Source organism: Clupea harengus, chromosome 24 (genome assembly GCF_900700415.2).
Source record: "Clupea harengus chromosome 24, Ch_v2.0.2, whole genome shotgun sequence".
NCBI classification, from domain to species: Eukaryota; Metazoa; Chordata; class Actinopteri; order Clupeiformes; family Clupeidae; genus Clupea; species Clupea harengus.
Window position 1 is genome coordinate 11352572 of NC_045175.1, and position 17500 is coordinate 11370071.

The following is a 17500-nucleotide window of genomic DNA, read 5'->3' on the forward strand; positions in this document are numbered from 1 at the left end:
CCAGTATGGATCCTCTGGTGTCTCTTGAGGCTAGAAGTGTCCTTAAAGGAGTTTCCACACTGAGAACACTCATGTGGCTTTTTTACAGTATGATGGGGACTTCTGGCTTCGTTTCTTTTTTCCTCAGGGTTCCAACTCTTGTTAGATTGGATCCTTTGAATGTCTCCTGTAATATTTTAAGAAGAAAAAAATGAAACAATATATTCTCTCTTCTCCTCTTTCTGGTTTGCAATTTCTACAATACTGGCACATATATTTGATATGTATTTTGATATATTGGTTATTTGTTAGAAATGTACATCACTTGGAAGTGACTTGGGATAAAAGTGTCTACCAGAAGCTTGAATGTAAATATAAACAGATACACACACATGAATTACAGAGCTTCAGAACAAATGATTGCAGCCACTTTCTCTCCTTTGAATGCAGCAGACTACAGGTAGTATCCCATAAGTAAGGTATTCACAGTTCTGTGTTCTCTGAATAGGTCTCATATTGTGAAGCACAAGTTAGCCATTCTCTAACATTCAAGTATTGTATATATATATATATATATATAACACATAACAATAAACAAGCAACTTACTTGTAGGTGAAGAGTCGAAGTCATTATTTTCTCTTAAATCAAATTCTTCTTCAACTTTGATTTCCATTGGTGAATACTTTTCTTCTTTCAAAGTCATGATGGGTGACGTGTTCATTTCAGTCTTGCATTCACAATCCATTACAGGCTTTTCTTCCACTGTCTTACATGTAGACAGATACTCTTGTAGGAAATCATCAAATTCTTCTTCTTTTATCTCCTGCTTCACTGAAGTGGGCAGTTGTGTTGGTTCAGTAAATCCAGACATTTCAGACTTCAGTTCTGTTTTGGAAAAAAAAACTTGGTCAAACTATCCTTGGTATACTTACACATACAGTATACTTCCAGAGCATCACAGTGCCAGCCTTTAAAGGTGAGTTTAGTAATCTGACTCCACGCTTTGGGGTTAATATAATGCTTCTTCTGCCTGACCTATTATCTTCCTGGATTCAAACCTAGCCAATCAGGTGCAGGAGCTTTTGGAATGCAAACTAGCGTGACAGAGGGTTATAGGCAGCAATTACATGTCTATGAGAACCGTTTACACTTCTGATGATCATAGCTCAGCCTTCAGAAACTCCACAAAGGAGTGTAGTAGGGGGCTGGGGGTGTGAACTGAAATGTGATGGGGAAGGAGAGTGAAGATGGGGGTGGGCTGGTAAACTGAATGAAGCTTCCATTCTGTCTAAGCTTGTTTATACTCTATGCATAGGTGAGTATTTATTTAGCGTGTGTGTGTGTGTGTGTGTGTGTGTGTGTGTGTCTATCATACTGATATAAGGATAGAGAGGACGTTTAATATCAGACCTTACAAACAGTGTGAAGCTCCACTTAAAAAATAATGGAAATAAATAGAATTCATGGGACCTAAAAAACTATTTTTTGCGAGTACACAGGACATTATTATATGCACCAGAATCCCAGACATTTACCCCAGTTAAATCTGAATACTTTACTTTTCATCTGTTTTTGCCTTACTGTGGATGGCAGTGGTGCGTCCAGCTCAACTACAATTTAAGGGGTTTGACCTCATATGATAATGTATCTTACTTTTAAAAAAGCCACAAGAGCATATGCAACTCACATTAATAATAATAGCTTCATTTTTGGCAGTACTCCAACTAAAAAAACATTGACGAAATGCAAAAGTTTTACAAAGCAACTCATTCTCAACATGAAGCTATTTATATTGCTATGTCTGATGTGGTCATTGGCCATCAGGGTCTTAGCAGTGCCTGCCTCCAGTGCTCCCCTGCAGTGCATTTTCAGCCATGGTGGCATCATACTACATCCTCTTTGCACACTTATGTCTCACACACTTTTGTCCAATTAGATTTTTTTTAGATGTAAAGTTCATCCTGAGCTAGTGGTATGATTATACTGAAATCCTAACTGTTCATTTTAAGTAATGCTGTTTAATCTGTATTTGAGACTCTGATTTTGAGATTTGTCAGGCAAGGGTTTCACAAGTAGATCCCTCAACTTCTGCTCTAGTAGTGCTAGGCAGCTTGTTCCATCAACGTGGAACTACAAATGAGAATAGTCTAGATTCCCGTACTTGCACAGACGGCAGCGCTAAACGACACTCATCAGACGATCACAGCATCCGGGGGTAACATTTGCCCTTACGAGAGCATTTAGTGGGAGCAGAACCAGTAATCACTCTGTGAGCAAGCATAAGTGACTTGAACTCAATGCAATCAGCTACAGGCAGCCAGTGGAGCTCAATAAGTAGCATTTGCACTAGAATCCCAGACATTTAGCACAGTTAGTTCTGAATACCTTTACTGCCTTGCTTGCCCTACTGTGGATGGCAGTGGAGCGTCTAGCTCAACTACAATTTAAGGGTTTTGAACACATAAGATTATGTACCTTCATTTAAGAATACCACAAGAACATATGCAACTCACATTAATAATAATAGCTTCATTCTTGGCAGTACTCCAACAAAAAAATATTGACGAAATGCAAAAGTTTTGCATTTCATATTAATAATAATACTAGTAGCTGTAGTGCCCATGTTAGTGGTAGATGTGGTGTCAGTGGTGTGTGTGGTGTCAGTGGTGTGTGTGGTAGATGTGGCGTCAGTGGTAGCTGTAGTACCCGTGTTAAGCCAATGATGGCAGGCAAAAAGGAGAGTGTGTATAGATGTGTGTGTGTGTGTGTGTCTGAAAGGGGTGTAAGGGCGAAACAAGAACAGAGGCTTATTGAATCAAGACCATACAATATAGGCCAATATAAATATACCCAGGTTAATTGTCTTAACAAAGGAAATTACATTTGTCATGGGCTACAACAATAGCTGGCTGTGGTTGGTAGGTTGGTCGAAGTTGCACATATCCTCTTCTACACAACAGACCAACACTTAACAGTTGTACCTTCTCCATCCAGATAGGAATTTGCATACCAGTTGTTTAAAAAATAAAACCCTTACAGCCCACTGTCAGTATTTAGTCTGTCAACTGATAGCAACATCAGTGTATTTATATCGTTGTTCAGTTTGGCCTGCCACCATCTTAAGTTGCAAACACAGTTTGACACTCGTTTAAAACTGTACATGACGGGCAAACCCTGCATTAAAAGACAATTTGACACTCGTGTGTGTTTTCTGCATGATGTGGGTCATGTGTTGTTATGTGCATTACGTTAACGGGGTTACCCAGAATGCAGTAGGCTTACTGGCAGTAGACTGTGAGATACATGTTAGAAGTCGCCCAGTAAAAGTTATAACAAAACCCACGCTGACCGTGTGAGCGTATTCTTGTAAAGTGCACTACACGGCATAACATGGTGTCAGAAGTAGAACTTCTGTGAAGCGACGGACAGAACGGCGCACTGACGAAAGATTTGAGCAAGTTGGAGCTGTACAGAAAGTAGGCTACCAGACGGCTAGTCAACGTCAATGCTAGCGCAGAAACTTAGCAGCGAGAGCGAGGGAGAAGAACGTGACGATAACGAATGGAGTAATGTGGCCGAGGCACAGTCGGTAGAGCCTCCAACGTCGTCAACTTCGCAAGAAACGTCCTCAACTTCGCAAGAAACGTCCAGAGAAAGGATTCCAGAACGAAATACAATCATGGATAAGCTAAGTCCACCCACACCCATGCAGTTTACTGGCAATCTTGCTGATAATTGGAAACGTTTCAAACAAAGATTTGAAATATATCTAGCTGCAAGTGGAATAGGAGGGAGAGATGAGAAAGTGCAAGCACAAATCCTTTTGCATGTAATTGGGGAGGATGCACTGGACATCTTCAATAGCTTTCAAATTGAAGATGAAAATCTCAAATTGTCAACGGTGGTGGCTAAATTTGAAGCATACTTTGTACCCACTAAAAACATCACGTACGAGAGATACAAGTTCTTTTCCTGTGACCAAAAGTCCGGCGTCAGTTTTGATCAGTACTTAGCTGAACTGTATGTCTTGAGCAAGTCATGTGAATTCCAAGATCTTAGAGATTCACTAATAAAAGACCGCATAGTTTGTGGAATTGCAGACAATGGATTGAGAGAGATTGTTGCGTGAGAAAAATTTGACTTTGGACAGGACTATGGATTTGTGCAGAGCTCGCGTGCACAAGTAAAAGAACTGAGTAAATCAGAAATGGCTGTGCATGCAGTAAAAACAAATGAACACTACAAGAACCGTCAGGCTAGACAAAAGACTGAAAAAGGGACTGAAATTAAATGCAACAAATGTGGAGGCAGTCATGCTCCTCGATCGTGTCCTGCCTATGGAAAGACCTGTAATAATTGTAACAAAATGAATCACTATGCGAGATGCTGCATGGCTGGTGACACAAAGAGAAAAGTGCACACAGTGGATGAGGAACCAAAGGAACTTTTTGTTGATGTAGTGCATCTAGTGAAAAACAAGAATGGATCTTACCAGTGACTGTAAATGAAACAATAATTCCTTTCAAATTGGATACCGGAGCTCAAGTTAACCTGCTGTCAGCAGCTGACTACAGTACACTCAAAGTGAAAAGCAAGATTCATCCTCCTTTTCAGCACAAGGGCCAGAGCCTAAAGGCACAGCTACTGATAGTTGACAAGAAAGTGCAGCCAATATTGGGCCTATCTGCCTGTGAAAAGCTCAATCTTGTCAAAAGAGTGTTCGTAGTGGCCTCAGAGCCCAACAATGATCAAGATGCACTCATGACTGAGTACAAGGATATTTTTGAGGGACTAGGCTGTTTACCTGGTGAGCACAAAATACACATTGATGAGACTGTTGCACCAGTAGTTCATGCATGCAGGAAAGTTCCTTTTGCACTAAGAGAGAGACTGACAGAGGAATTAGCACGCATGGAAAAGCTTAACGTCATAAAGAAAATTGATGAACCGACAGATTGGGTGAGCTCACTAGTGCAAAAGACAAATGGTGCATTGAGGATATGTCTGGATCCCAGAGATCTGAACAAAGCTGTAAAAAGAGAACACTTCAAGTTGCCAACACGCGAAGAGATCATGTCCCAGTTTGCTGATGCCAAATGGTTCAGTAAACTTGATGCATCCTCAGGTTTTTGGCAAATGAAGCTTAATGAGGCTAGTTCAAGACTCTGCACCTTTAATACACCTGAAGGGCGCTACCGCTTCCTTCACCTGCCGTATGGGATACTTTCTGCTCCGGAAGTCTACCACAAGACGATCGACACAATATTTGAGAACATCCCTGGGGTCACGACCATGATGGATGACGTCATCGTCTGGGGGTCAACAAAGATGGAACACGACACACGGCTGAGGCAAGTACTGGACCGGACACGAACCATCAACCTGAAACTCAACAAAGACAAATGTGAGTTTGCAGTCAAGTCACTTACCTTTATTGGAGATGTCGTATCCGAGGAGGGGGGGAGTCCTGACCCGAGGAAGACGTCAGCCATTGCAAACATGGAGAAACCCCAAAAACAAGGAAGAGGTGAGGCGTTTCCTTGGGATGGTGACCTACCTTGCGAAATTCATCCCCAGGCTGTCCACCGTTTCAGCACCACTGAGAATGCTGTTGGAGCAGAACAATGAGTGGGTGTGGCAACATGAGCAAGAAAAGTGCTTCCAGACACTGAAAAACATATTGACTTCAGAGCCTGTGCTCAAGTTCTACGACCCAAAGAGGAACACAAGAATCTCAGCGGATGCATCACAGCATGGCCTAGGAGCTGTCCTTCTACAGCTGCATGAGGAGACCTGGCAACCAGTGGCCTACGCGTCTAGGGCCCTGACGAGCGCAGAAGTCAACTATGCACATATTGAGAAGGAGTTGCTGGCCTCAACGTATGCATGTGAACGCTTCCATCAGTATGTATACGGACAAGCCGTCGAAGTTGAAACAGACAATAAACCATTGGTCGCCATCATGTCCAAGCCATTGACTGACTGTCCAATGAGAATACAGCGCATGTTGATTAGGCTGCAGAAATATGATGTGAAGATGATGTACACACCTGGAAAATACATGTATGCAGCTGATGCGCTCTCTAGAGCTGTGGACAAACATGAAAGACAGGACAGTGAGAAATGCACTGACATACAAGCGTATGTTGATATGATCATGACGTCACTTCCTGTGTCAAGCGAAAGAACAGAACAGATCAGAAAAGAAACTGCAAAGGACGAGACGATGAAAGAGCTCAAGAAGATGATCTCAAGAGGATGGCCTGGACACAAAAGTGACTGTCCACTACAAGTTCAAGACTACTGGACATACAGAACTGAGTTGTCAGTCGTCGATGACATAGTGTTCAAAGGTAATACATTCGTAATTCCATCTTCCATGCGCAAAGACATGCTAAGAAAGATACATGAAGGGCACTTGGGGGAAGAGAAGTGTAAACGCAGAGCACGTGAGGTCATGTATTGGCCAAGAATGAACCAAGACATTGGCCACACTACGGCCTCGTGCGAAATATGCTTGACCTATAGACCTAAGCAGCAAGCAGAGCCACTCATGACGTACCCTGTGCCATACAGACCATTTCAAAGAGTGGGGGCAGATTTGTTCGACTGTCATGGTAAGAGCCATATAGTGGTGACAGATTACTTTCCAACTACCAGAAGTAGCAACTCTACAGACGACATCTAGCAAAGCTGTCATTGCGTTTCTGAAAACTGTTTTTGCAAGACATGGTGTACCATGCGAGCTTGTCTCTGATAATGGTCCGCAGTTTGCAAGCAGTGAGTTTGCTGACTTTGCAAAAGAGTGGGGGTTCCAACACACAACATCCAGCCCACATTATCCAAGATCAAATGGCCTTGCAGAAAGCTCAGTGAAGGTGGTCAAAGGCCTCATGAAAAAAACACAAGATGGAAAGGCAGACTTTCATCAGAGTCTGATGATCTACAGAAGTGCACCATTGCAGAATGGTCTATCACCAGCTCAGATGCTGATGGGACGGCGCACACGCACAAATCTGCCTATACTTGAGGACCTGCTGACACCTAAAGGTGCACACAAAGTTAAAGTGGCCAAAATAAAAGAGAAACAGAAACAAAAACAGCAACATGATAAGAGAGCTAAACACTTACGTGACCTAAAGCCAGGAGAACATGTCAGAATCCGAGATCATGTGACTGGCATCTGGAACATGCAAGGATCTGTTCAAAGAGAAGTGGCACCACGCTCTTACCAAATCCAGATGGAGCATGGGGCGTCTCTGAGAAGGAATCGAGTGGATCTCAAGCCACAAGTGTCGAGCCAGCAATGTGAGGAGCAACCGGACAGTACAGCACAAGTCGGAGACACCACAAGTGGCCTTCTTGACCAAACTTCAGAGAACGAGGCGACAGATCCTGATGTACCAAGCGTGACGACACCTTGCAGACCAAAGCGCAATGTTCAGCCTCCTAAAAGACGAATTGAAAGTTGCTGAACACTAGAGACTGTAAATGGGTTCAAATGAGTTAAAATGTTATAAATTGTTGCATTATGAGTTATTGTTTACATGTATGCTGCACCCTCTACCTTAAAACTCCTGGACTCTGTTTACCATAGTGCTATTCGCTTTGTCACAGGAGACGCTTTCAGGACCCACCACTGTAACTTATACAAGAATGTTGGTTGGTCCCCTCTAGCAGACAGGAGGGAAAAACACTGTCTTTTATTTGTTTATAAAGCCTTAGTGGGAAAACTGCCTAATTATCTCATGTCACTTTTAAAATTAAAATCCATCTGTCATAATACACGGTCACAGAGCCTCATCTCCCTTGAAATCCCCCTTACAAAAACTAATATAGGTAAAATAGCTTTTAAGTTCTTTGCTTCCCATAAATGGAACACTATTCAAGTGGAGTTGAAATTAACCAAGTATTTGTCTGTCAACCAATTTAAGAGCCTTTTAGATAATAAGGATGTGCCTCAATGCTGTTGTTTTAAATGATTCTCTGATTTAATTTTTTTACTTTATGTTATTTTATTTATTTATTTTTTATACTTAATTTCTGAGTTGTTTAATGTGTTTTTTAATTTATTTTGTCTGTTTTGTTTTGTTATGGTTTGTTTATTTATTGTTCTTCTGTACTATGTAGCCGCAATCAGGGCATTGCTGCAAAAGAGCCCTGTGCTCAGTCAATTCCTCCCTGAATAAACAATGATGATGATGAAATGCAAGAATGAGCATTAGATCAATGTAATGTGAGGTTCGTGGTTGATTTGACATATGTTGTCTGAGTTAGGTTAAATGTAATGTCTTCTTTCAAAGGGGGGAGATGTGTTGTTATGTGCATTACGTTAACGGGGTTACCCAGAATGCAGTAGGCTTACTGGCAGTAGACTGTGAGATACATGTTAGAAGTCGCCCAGTAAAAGTTATAACAAAACCCACGCTGACCGTGTGAGCGTATTCTTGTAAAGTGCACTACACGGCATAACAGGTCATTGCACTGTGAAACATGCCAAGGTATCAATCCAGCGACATAAATTAGTTACCCAAGAAAACGCATATTACTTGCTAGCTGCTAAGCTAACGTTATAATCGTATTGTACAAGCAATGTAGTTTACAGTTATGTCGTGTTTTTGACTGGGAGATTACGATGACAAGAAACCACACAGCCTGTAAATATGTTTCGTTGTAAGCCAGTGCTCTAAGATAGCCAGGACGGACTCTATCGACAGCGAACCCCTATTTACCAGCTAGCTAATAGATAGTTTGTCCACAGAAAGACTGTCAATCATTCCACTTTTTCAAACAAATGCATCACCTTACCTCGATATCTGTTATTGAAGTTTTAGTCTGCCCAGGAATAATTTCCACTTAATAAAAAACGGCTTGCGTTGGAAGATCAAACTCAAGCCAGTTTAGCCTGCTCACGTGTCGGGTGCTTGGCAATCACTTAAGGTTCCCCAAGGGTTGTGCGTGTTGCAAAGCGATTCAACGCCAGAACAATAGGTGGAGTAACGTTTTTTTGCCTACCCCATGACGTCTTTGTGTGTGGAAGTCGTTAGTTTATTTATTTACCTGGGGCGTGAATGGACACGATGAACGGGATATTTTTCCATTGCAATGCCTTCCTTTATAGACAATAATGATCATACACCACCATTGCAAATATTGTATTGTTAGTCTATTAAGTATTGCAGGCTATTTTATTAATTAGCCTGTTGTTAACCTGTTGTTACTGCTCCAGAGCCGAAGTGATCTATATTCTTAACTCCGGGGTTATCTCCCTTTCCCTTCTGTCTGCGGTTGATGAGCAAATAAATGGCAACTTGATTTGGCCCCAGGATTTATTCTCCACACTGGTTGCAGAGTTCAAGGTTACAGTAACATAACTTTGCTCAGGTCGCTACATCTGATCTATCGTTGTCTCTCCTGCTCGCTCACTCTCTCAAATTCAAATGCAAAAGAAGCTTTATTTGCATGACCATAACTTTCTTCAGTATTGCCAAAGCATTTGGGTTTAACTAGTTCATGAGAGGTGTGAACTTGCACAACACTGCCTGGAACCATAGTGCAAAAATGTTGAGTGAAGTAAGCGTATTTATTGCAGCGAGACAACGGAAAAAAACTTTTACCGGAGCATGAAAGTGTAGTGGGCGAAAGGCTAATATTTGACGTTATGAATACATTTGTCACACGAAATACAAAGGTTGGCAATTCAGTACCAGTGGCGAAAAAGACAGATCACATGATGCAGAAGTTCGTTTATTGACATTTTTTTTAAGGACGGCCACAGCGCTTTAAAACAACGTGTTACTAACTCCCTTTCTTGTGTCGCGGCGAAAATCCGGGCTCTCTCTCTCTCCCTCTCTTGTTTTTCCCCGCCAGATTTGTTACCGCTAAGCAGGTTTGTAGCTGTTATGCTAAGGCAAATACAATTAAAATCAGAAATGATGTAGTCCAACTTCCAACTAGTATTCATATCTGAACAGATACAAGTCACATGCATAAGATAAAAAAAAAAAGCTGTATCTTTGGTTCCTTTGTATATAATGGGAACCACAAGGGAATGGAATGACGGAATGGAACAGCATGGATTGGCCTAACCACCGTATTTTGGGGATTTTCAGCTTCGCCTTTTTGTGTGTTTGACACATGAAATGTTTGATCACTGTTAATGGAGAAGAAACGCGAAATGACGACTGCACTCCAAGGATTTGACTTAACTGGGTGTAAGTGTTTCCGAGTACTCACTAAGTTTAGAATTTAAAACCCCGTTAACTTCTCAAGCGTTTTAAATGTCCCGACACTGTACTGAAGTACTAATATGATCACGAATATACACAGCTGCAATTCATACCATACCCTCAATAAACATACGAAATATACACATTCATGGAGTTGCCGTTAGACGAGAGTTTGGGTGGCTATTAGAAGAGCCTTTGAATGTTAAGACATGGAATTAACACAGCTTTACTTGGAGCTAGTGTACTTGGTGACAGCCTTTGTTCCCTCAGACACGGCGTGCTTGGCCAGTTCACCGGGCAGAAGCAGACGCACTGCGGTCTGGATCTCCCTGGAGGTGATGGTGGACCGCTTGTTGTAGTGAGCCAGGCGGGAAGACTCCCCAGCGATGCGTTCGAAGATGTCATTCACGAAAGAATTCATGATGCCCATCGCCTTGGAGGAGATACCGGTATCGGGGTGGACCTGCTTCAGCACCTTGTACACGTAGATGGCATAGCTCTCCTTCCTGGTCTTTCTGCGCTTCTTGCCTCCTTTTCCTGCAGTTTTAGTCACTGCCTTCTTAGATCCCTTCTTGGGGGCTGGCTTCGCTGGTTCAGGCATGATTCTCGATGAATTAGTTCAATACGCGCGTCAGCGGTGGGCGACGCCGCGTGTTTATATAGAAGGGCGTATGTAAATCAGGAACTGTGGCACGCCTCTTAGAATGAAATGATGAAGCGGGGTTGGCTGTTGTTTAGTTTAACTCCCCCCCCACCATTCACGAACAACCTTCACCAACATGTCATCTCAACGGAAACTCCCCTTTCTTTCGTTACCAAGTCCCGCAATTTTTCTATTGATTAACAGTGTAAATACGTCAAATACGCTCTGATAATACCACACCGTACATTTAAAAGCACCGTTTTAAAACACGTTTTCTTCTATCTATTCATCGCTATTATTATATTTAGACTACTCTGCCATTTGCTGGGTATGAAAATATAGATACAACACCAAACAAACAGTTGAAACAAATGGAAATATTTTTTCCCTGCTATGTAAAGGCCAATTCACACCAAAGATTTGCGATTAGATTAGTCCGTTGCAGACTGCACAGCATAGCCACGCTCATAGTAAAATGATTGAATGACGATTGATACTATTGCAGCTTCCTGGCGAACTTTTGTGTTGTTGTGTAAAGCATGTCATGTGAAATATTAAGGAGAACTGGGATGATTGTATATTCTTGTCCTTGAGAATATAGTACTGGAACAGAATACTCCGTGTTTTTCTTATCTCTGTAACTCTGTTAAATAGACACTAGCTGTAAAACAATTCATCCGATTCTCATAGACTGCTTGATCTTCACTCTGTGTTTCCGATCCTTCTGCAGAAGACCGATAGACTTTTTACTAATATGACTAGTAAGACTTATCTCGCATTGGACTGGTTATTATCAGATTTCCATCACAAGTCTTCCTGCCTAGATGGTTTAATTCTACTGTGTAGACTACCCGTCATTGCTATTGACCTTCGCTGTGATGGGCCAATATTTACTCAGCGCTCCTCTGCATAGGCAGGTATTCGACCTTTTCTGTAGGTGTTTGCTGAATTCCCGAAGTAGAGTATCGAGTATCCTGTTTAACATTCTTTTTAAGGCGCATTTTGCTAAGAGGGAAGAGGGCAGATTTATTTTACACCTAGGGTATTTATTAAAATAATATAAATACACTTAATATAAAAACAATGTATGATAAAATGATATTGTTAGGTCATTGATATGAACATTAACCATACACTTCATATAATGTTGGGTAGACAGATTCATTTGACCGTGAGATTAAATAATACTAGTATCTTCCACACTAAATTTCCTGCAAAGTGTTATGCCGGGGATACTTTTTTTCAAACATTGTTCTCAACACGTTTACAGAATTCTAAGGTGCAAGGAGGAAGCAGGCTGAGATATTTAGACCAAATGAGACGACCTACAAGAAGACTGTGAAACAAGTCATATAGACCCGCCCCCTCTGTTGTTAAGAACGCTGCGCCGGCGTCACCAATGACATGCCCACATGATCCATCCCAGTCCAACCATTTCTGAAAGATATTCAATGTATGAATTCACTGAATTTTATAAAAGCTGCTGTCTGGAGCCCTGCAAAAATAACATAATATGTCTAACAGTACACTGGGTTAACGTCTGTGAAACCTTCAATGACAATGCCAACTGTTTCATACAATATTTTTGTATTCAACTTCAGCTTTCCGATAGTGTTACTGTCAGTGTTCTGTGTTGACAAGGTTTACTTGCACTCTCGTTTGCATTTCAATGTTCTTATTTACCGATAATATAAATTATATTGGCTCAAACACACCTAATATAATAGCAGTAATACCAATAGTAAAGGGGTGTCCGTATTCCCGTATTCCTGTTACTACCACTAATAACAGTAGTAATAAGGCTAATATTAGTAGTAATGTTTCTCTGTCAGTACACAGATTTATACTGGTTGGCATCCAATAAGAACCCACATTTCATTTCGGGTTCTCTCGTTTCTCTGAAAGTGGATGTGTATTTGCATGATCATTTTAAAATAATTACATTTCTGATATTTGGTCAGGGATTTTCATCCAGCAGAAGTAGACCAGACATTCTTAGTCGCACATATGTGAATATATGAAGTCTAGTCCTTCAGTATGAACACTGCAGTCATCTTGGCGAGTCTGTGTTTTACTGAGTACAAAACATCCTAAGTCTGACATTAACCGGAGTGTATATACATTGTTTAAATATGTTTGTTAAGTAAATGAGACTCACGGTGGTATACCGGGGTATTTATGGTTAGTATTGTGCTTGATTGTATAGATTTTATACGTATTATAACAGCCCTAAGTCCACAATAGCGACTCGATTTCCTCGTTGCAGGACTAGCTTTTCTGTTTAGTATGACTCTAAAATAAGCGAAAACTCAGCTTTATTTAGGTCGTATGTAAGACCAGAACCTGTTCTTTATCTTTCAGAACTTTGTTTCAAATTTCAAGATTATTTATCGGCTGATATTTTCTCAAAATGTGAGAGAAGAAAACACAACTTGGTGCTCGTCGGGAAAGTATGAACAGAGGCATTGACGTTGACTCTAAACGGTTCTCATGGTGAGGTTAATCTAAGCCCGCTTCCCTGGCGAGGCACTCAGTGAGACATTTTCAGTTGCTGTTAGCGCGTCTTACAAAAATCTCGAACAATGGCAGAAGTCGCTCCCGCTCCAGCCGCCGCCCCGGCTAAATCCCCCAAGAAGAAGGCCCCACGTCCCAAGAAGGCAGGACCCAGCGTCGGCGATCTCGTCGTGAAAGCTGTGTCAGCATCCAAGGAAAAGAAGGGGGTCTCTCTGTCCGCGCTGAAGAAGGCTTTAGCTGCTGGTGGATATGACGTCGAGAAGAACAACACTCGCGTCAAGTTGGCCGTCAAGAGTCTCGTTTCTAAGGGTACTTTGGTCCAAACCAAGGGCACCGGAGCATCCGGCTCCTTCAAGCTGAACAAGCAGGCAGAGGCTAAGAAGCCCGTGAAGAAGGCTGCACCCAAGGCGAAGAAGCCGGCTGCTAAGAAACCCGCCGCAGCAAAGAAGGCCACCAAGAGCCCCAAGAAGGCAGTGGCGAAGAAGCCCGCTGCTGCTAAGAAGTCTCCGGCGAAGAAGGCGAAGAAACCCGCAGCCCCCAAGAAGGCCACCAAGAGCCCCAAAAAGGCTAAGAAGCCCGCTGCACCCAAGAAGGCAGCGAAAAGCCCTAAGAAGGCAAAGGCAGCAAAGCCCAAGGCAGCTAAGCCTAAAGCCGCTAAGCCCAAAAAGGCAGCACCCAAGAAGAAGTAAGCAGGAGAGTGACCCACCTTCTGGAATTCAAAAAAGGCTCTTTTAAGAGCCACCCACTCATTCCGTTGAAACGTCTATTCCAAAGTGTAACTGCAGTTTTAGTAGATATGGGTATTACACACCATTTATACCTCACCTCCATTGCAAAAGTCATGTAAATCACAATAAGTGTGATAATAATAATCATCATAATAATCATGAATTGCTGAATTATAGATATATTGTAAATTCCTACAATGAGTAACTGGAAGCAGAAGTGGTGAATCATTAAGGTGTAGTATTGGTGATAGCTGGCTAGCTAATTATTTTATTGTCACAAGTACAAATGTAGGCCCCCCAATTGTTTGAGTCACAAAAAAATGTCCTATACACAGATCTAACGTTAATTACAATAACCGATTATTGCAACTGTTAGGTACATATGCAGTGCCAAGGTGGTAACTAAAGCATTAAGATGAAGTCTCGGGTGTTAGCTGGCCAGCTAGGATAATTACTTTATTCTCACAAATAGAAATTAAGAATGTATCTATCTTTAGAATCGGGAAAACAGGAACACCAATGAACATTTTTAACATCGAGGCAGTGCTTCACCTTTATTTAATAGAAGTCCACTTTAAAATAAAGCTTGTTTTCATTTAATCATTCCGATTTTTTTCTAATGAAATACTCCTAACAAAAAGGCGGTAAAAGAAGTGTTTAGCGCTGGAGGAGTTACAAAAAAGTGGGCAGGGCTTGTGGTCTAAATCTCTGCAATGATTGGCTCTCGGCATTCTCCTTTCAGTGAATGAAGACTTCGACCATTTCCTATATATTCTCTCATCCGCGAAACAGATATCATTATCAACTTTTCCTAACACTTTGTAAGACACAGTAAATATGAGCGGACGCGGTAAAACCGGTGGCAAGACCAGGGCGAAGGCCAAGACCCGCTCATCCAGGGCTGGACTCCAGTTCCCCGTGGGTCGTGTTCACAGGCTGCTCCGCAAGGGCAACTATGCCCATCGTGTTGGAGCTGGAGCTCCGGTCTACATGGCTGCCGTGCTCGAGTATCTGACCGCTGAGATCCTGGAGTTGGCCGGTAACGCTGCCCGTGACAACAAGAAGAGTCGTATCATTCCCCGCCATCTGCAGCTGGCTGTGCGCAACGACGAGGAGTTGAACAAACTGCTCGGCGGAGTGACCATCGCTCAGGGTGGTGTGCTGCCCAACATCCAGGCTGTGCTTTTGCCCAAGAAGACCGAGAAATCCAAGTAATTTTGGTCCAACGCGAAAAATAACGGCTCTTTTAAGAGCCACCCACATGCATCTTTGAAAAGCAGACTTCTTAAAAAATGTGTGCAAAGCAGCTGTTTCGTTTCTATGCTCCCAACCTGGCAGAATGGTCTCAACGGTGGAAACCTATAAATGTGCATTCAGACATACCTCATTAATCTCGCCTATCACTTCTATTCTGTAATATTTATCTCTGGTCTGTAGTGGGTCTGCTTTTGTTTACACTTGGCATATTTTTTTGAATCTGTAATCTATGTAAGTATATCACAAATATGGACATGTTTAAATAAACACTTCCAGGCATGAGCTAATAACGCCATTTTAAGTTCAATTTCGTTCGTTAAAAACGAAGTAAATTACCCGCTCTTAAAGGTACTGACTTTTTGAAAATCTGTATCTTCATACAAGTGTTTATAACCCCTCCCTCTTCTGCGAGGAGCACTGGGTTACCTCCTGGTATGAAATGCACCTTATGAATACACTTTAATTTGATCACCACGTCAGCAGTACATTTTCTCATACAAGTATGGTAAGTGTCCCGATATGAAGGCTTTACAACCTAGTGTTAAATACACACGTACATGTCATTATTTAGTAGGCGCTTTTGTGCAAAGCAACTAGGTTTACTAGTAACATTACTAGGACATTTAGCTCGTGATCTTGGCTCTCTCATTTGGCCTTTGAGCGAAAGAATACTAGAAATAGGGACATGTTAAAATTAATACAGACACTTCTAGGGTAAATAACACTATTTCAAGTTAAAGTTTGAACGTTAAAAACGAAGCAGTTTCCCGCTCTTGTTGAAGGGGCTGGCTTAAAACTGAAATGGTGAGGCCCGGCCAATTGCTTTTGAGCACGCTCAAGACTATTACCCAATCACTGGAGGCCAACCAAGTCTGGAAGCTATAAAGAGCCATGGCGCACCGCTGAGTTAATACTTCTGAACTTTGTTCACAATGGCAAGAACCAAGCAGACCGCTCGTAAGTCCACCGGAGGCAAAGCTCCAAGGAAGCAGCTCGCTACCAAGGCTGCCCGCAAAAGCGCCCCAGCCACCGGTGGCGTGAAGAAGCCCCATCGTTACAGGCCCGGTACCGTGGCTCTGAGAGAGATCCGTCGTTACCAGAAGTCCACTGAGCTGCTGATCCGCAAGCTGCCCTTCCAGCGTCTGGTCAGAGAAATCGCTCAGGACTTCAAGACCGACCTGCGCTTCCAGAGCTCTGCCGTCATGGCTCTTCAGGAGGCCAGCGAGGCTTACCTGGTCGGTCTGTTCGAGGACACCAACCTGTGCGCCATCCACGCCAAGAGAGTCACCATCATGCCCAAGGACATCCAGCTGGCTCGTCGCATCCGTGGGGAGCGTGCTTAAGTCAATCTTTCCCTCTAGGAATCCAAAGGCTCTTTTAAGAGCCACCAAACTGTCAAATAAGGCTTTATTCTGATTCTTATTTAGTTGTTAAGCGCAAATGAAATGTATTTTACTTCAGCACGCTATAAGCTTACCTACAACTAGGTGCAAAAGGAAAATTATCGAAACATATTTCTGCATCTGCTTCAATTAATCCCAACAATTATCTCCATTTTAGAGCATGTTCAAGTCCGAGTTTGAATGAAAATGAAAACTTCTATTTGCGCGTAGGACTGGCCGTTTTTAAAACGTTTACTTCTACGAGAATAGAGAGATTATTCTTGTTAATCTTAATGATTAGGGAACCTTTCCAGCCACATGTGAAAATGTGAAATCAAACGTGCAAGGTATACCGTCATGTTTATGGGGGATGTGCTTCATGTTTAAATACAAACCAATTTTTCTGTAAATGTACAACGTTCCTCCACAAACCCTAATGCAACATCTATGCATGCAACTATCTATTAGTGACAGTAGCATGACAACGTTGAGCATCTAATTTCGGGGATTATACACTATATAATGAACATGCCCACCGTAAGTGAGCGCGGCACTATGATATTTTCTAAAAAACCCTTAATTCAATAGCGTTAGGATAATAAGGCCGTTTCCCAACCATTTACATAAAGGGAGATAGTGTCCGTTAACTGACAATCAAAATGCTTAATAATGGATTCACATGACACATGACAACGCGAACTTTTTGCCGATAACACGCCGTCTGATAATTTCTCTATTCTCATAGAACACTATGCCGTTTTTATTAC

General features: G+C 42.1%; 4 protein-coding genes across 4 annotated transcripts; 3 read left to right on the forward strand and 1 right to left on the reverse strand.

Moving 5' to 3' along the window:
- Nucleotides 1-826: 826 nt before the first annotated feature.
- On the reverse strand, nt 827-10855 carry LOC105896913 (histone H2B 1/2). The gene is made up of 2 exons (XM_031562462.2): nt 10440-10855; nt 827-865 (listed from the first exon to the last, which is right to left on the reverse strand). The coding sequence occupies exons 1-2, from the start codon at nt 10808-10810 to the stop codon at nt 853-855; spliced, it is 384 nt and encodes a 127-aa protein (XP_031418322.1). The 5' UTR covers nt 10811-10855; the 3' UTR covers nt 827-852.
- A 2516-nt stretch (nt 10856-13371) lies between these two features.
- Nucleotides 13372-14096, forward strand: LOC105896914 (histone H1-like). Its single transcript, XM_012823730.3, has one exon. The coding sequence runs from the start codon at nt 13435-13437 to the stop codon at nt 14053-14055; it is 621 nt and encodes a 206-aa protein (XP_012679184.1). The 5' UTR covers nt 13372-13434; the 3' UTR covers nt 14056-14096.
- Nucleotides 14097-14895: 799 nt separating this feature from the next.
- LOC105896916 (histone H2A-like) lies at nt 14896-15372 on the forward strand. The gene has a single exon (XM_012823732.3). It carries the CDS (start codon nt 14932-14934, stop codon nt 15307-15309), a length of 378 nt encoding a protein of 125 aa, XP_012679186.2. The 5' UTR covers nt 14896-14931; the 3' UTR covers nt 15310-15372.
- An 880-nt stretch (nt 15373-16252) lies between these two features.
- LOC105894082 (histone H3) lies at nt 16253-16746 on the forward strand. The gene has a single exon (XM_012820553.3). It carries the CDS (start codon nt 16284-16286, stop codon nt 16692-16694), a length of 411 nt encoding a protein of 136 aa, XP_012676007.2. The 5' UTR covers nt 16253-16283; the 3' UTR covers nt 16695-16746.
- Nucleotides 16747-17500: the final 754 nt, after the last annotated feature.